We start from the raw sequence: 2,998 nt of genomic DNA, 5'->3' as shown, positions 1-2,998 counted from the left end.
AAAAGGTAATCGAACGATTCAGCGCTTGCCCGCAATGACATGCACGTGTTAAAGTAATTAGGAGTTTCCTTTGAATAATCAGCGCTAGGCATTACCATTCAATCGATTACCAATCGATTCCCTCAGCGCTGAAAGTCCCGCTGGGATTGTGCGCTTTTAAATCATCATTTCACACAAATGTGCAGTAGACATTTCGTCTCCGCACAATTGGGTGCATATTTATTTTCGAGTCTGCACACAAAATGTGCTCCTCGTATTCTTTTCTGCACACGTTGTGTGCGAGATAAGCTGGCTGCCGCACACACAATGTGCTGTGCGAAATAACTTCGGCACAAACACCAAATGTGTGTGCGAGTTTTATTTCACTCCACCACATTCGTGTGAAATGTGCGTTTTGTTTGTGCACACAAGATGTGGCACTTAAGATGTGCACAAAAATTTTCGCACACCACATTTGTGGTGTGAAATTTTATTTAGAATCGCACAACATTTGTGCGTGGTGTTCTGCATTTTTGTGCACAGCACAGTGGTTTTCTGAACCCTGGTATACATATATTCAGGACTTCTATCAGCCAACTGTGCGGGACACCATTGAAAGCCTTCATGTAATCAATAAAACACATGTGTAGGTTTTTATTTTTCTTAGCTGCTTGTTCCAATATTATTTGGTCAATTATTAGTTGTTCTTTACATCCTTTTGCGTGTTTTTTGCATCCCTTCTGTTCTACGCACATTATATCGTTTTGTGTAAGGTATGTATTTATAAGATTGCTAATACAAGCAGTCAGTATCTTATATATTGTTGGGAGACAAGTAATTGGACGGCCATTTGCTGGGTTTCCTTTAAATCCATTATTCTTCGCCATTAGATATGTTTTTCCTTTCGTAAAAATGATTGGAAATGTTGCGGGGTTTTGTAGACATTCATTTAAAAGTTCAGTTAATTTTTGCTGGACTGCAGTAAATCTTTTAAACCAAAAGTTTTGTATGTGATCTGGTCCAGGAGATTTCCAGTTGTGTGTTTTTGCTATAATTCGTTTGACCTGATCACGTGTAATTAGACAAGTTGACATTTTTTTTTCTTGATATTTCTCTTTCTCTTTTTCAATCCAATGAGCGGATACATTATGTTTTTGTGTATTGGACCACAGTGAACTCCAGTAATTTTCTGCACTATTCTTACTTGGATATACGTCGTCTGACGTATTGGCATTGGATCGTATTTTTCTATAGAATTGCTTTTCGTTGCTGTTAAAGAGTCTATTGTTTTCTCGTCTTTGATTCGATAACTTGTATTTACGCTGTCTCGCTACTTGTACACATAGTTTCTGTTTTATAGTGTCTCTTGTGTTAATAATATTAGTGTGATTTGTTTCGTAGCGTGAGTAAAGATTGTATGTTTTTAATATCTTATTGATCCTGTTTTTAAGTCTTCTTGTAGGATTACCTTCAATGTACTTATTTATTCTTTCTAAGTCTCCTCTTAAATGATCAATTTTAATTTGTATTCTTCGTAGCGTATTACTCTTATTTCCATAAATTGCAGCTCTTCGTGGTCCATCTCTGAGTTGTTCTATCTTGCATCCCATTGTAGTAGCAATTGTTATAGCTGATACATATACAATAGTATGTAATTCTTGCAAATTGCTCACATTGTTCAATTTTATCAGGATCGCATCATTGTTAAGTGTTTCAATAAGAAAACTTAGCTTCTTACTAGTATTAATCTTCGGAATACGTGGCCTTAAAAGAGGGTTAAGGTTGCTGTAAATGTCAAATTGTTGTTCAAAAATCTCATTTAAGCTATGCTGATTAATTCTAATTCTAATTTGTTCATTACTTACATCTTCCTGCTGATCCGTGGTTTCATCGACATCAATTAAATTTACATTTAAAGCAGGAGGTGGTTGTTCATTTTCCACTTCTATCGTATTTACATTATTACGTGTTCCAGGTACATGTATGTTTGTAGAAGTGTTAGTTGATTCAGATTGCACTTGCTCATTTTCTTCAATTTCTGTCGATTGATCATTACTTACTTCTGCAACCGATTCTTTGATAGCGTTTCGTCTTGATTCTGGTATAAGATTGTTTCTATGAATAACCCGTACTTGATCCGCTAGTCGCTATTCCGATACATTATAGTCCGGATGGTGCCCAACGAATATTGTATGTAGTGTAGTTCGATATGCTGTCATATCTCTTTCATTGTTTGTAGCTATATAGTAGGCGCGTAATAAATCTTCATTTATAGTATTAGTCCATTTTCTGCGCTGTCGTGGTCTGCCAGCCACGATGAGAGCTATATCAGAATGTATATGCTGTTCACCGGACTGCAAAGGTGTTCTATTTCTGTTGTTCTGTGGCATACTTGTCGAACAGGACCCAGGTACCAAATCCTGCACGCGAGAGTTATGCGATCCCGACGCGGTGGGGTTATCCGATCTCCCCAGATTTACATTATTTTGTGGCTGCATTATGTACTATTTGTTCACACCTCGTAGTACACGAGGTAGCATTTTATATCTACTACCAGGTATATCGTCCAGCCGCTCCTAACATGGAGTCAGACACTAACCTAAAAGCCGCTCATTCTGAGTCAGTCGCTTTAGGTTTTTTTATTTAAATCCCAGCCGCACTAAATAGCAAAAACAGACGTTGAGATAGAAGGGTTTTAGAGATTTTGGGGAGACACTTATTCAAAGGCGGTGCTGGCTCGCCTTGTCGAGGTCGGATTCAAATCTTGTGATCTTTTCTTGGAGATAAAAGAGCCCCTTCATTTACCTCAATCACATCCATAGACAGCCTCCGCTCATTGTCCGGGACTGCTTATTTAATTTTCATCTTATTCACAGCTAACCATCATATCTGATGGCCATTCCATTATACGCAACCTATGGACCCGTCCGCTTGCCTGAGCTCGGCATCCCACGGTACTTTCTAATTCGGTGGGGCGTATTATTATTATTATTATTATTATTATTATTATTATTATTAT

General features: G+C 37.7%; 1 protein-coding gene across 1 annotated transcript in view; it reads right to left on the bottom strand.

Moving 5' to 3' along the window:
• Window positions 1–2,477, bottom strand: part of LOC119689789 — a 3,033-nt gene extending 556 nt beyond the window's left edge. Inside the window, exons 1-2 of the mRNA XM_038104695.1 lie at window positions 2,193–2,477; window positions 692–2,126 (exon numbers count right to left, since the gene is read on the bottom strand). Coding sequence (XP_037960623.1) covers window positions 692–2,126; window positions 2,193–2,477 — 1,720 coding nt within the window. The remainder of the gene's footprint in view (window positions 1–691; window positions 2,127–2,192) is intronic.
• Window positions 2,478–2,998: the final 521 nt, after the last annotated feature.

The sequence above is a fragment of the Teleopsis dalmanni genome, chromosome 1 (genome assembly GCF_002237135.1).
Source record: "Teleopsis dalmanni isolate 2A chromosome 1, ASM223713v2, whole genome shotgun sequence".
NCBI classification, from domain to species: Eukaryota; Metazoa; Arthropoda; class Insecta; order Diptera; family Diopsidae; genus Teleopsis; species Teleopsis dalmanni.
Note: the sequence above shows the minus strand (reverse complement) of the source record. Positions and strands in the feature narration are given on the sequence as shown.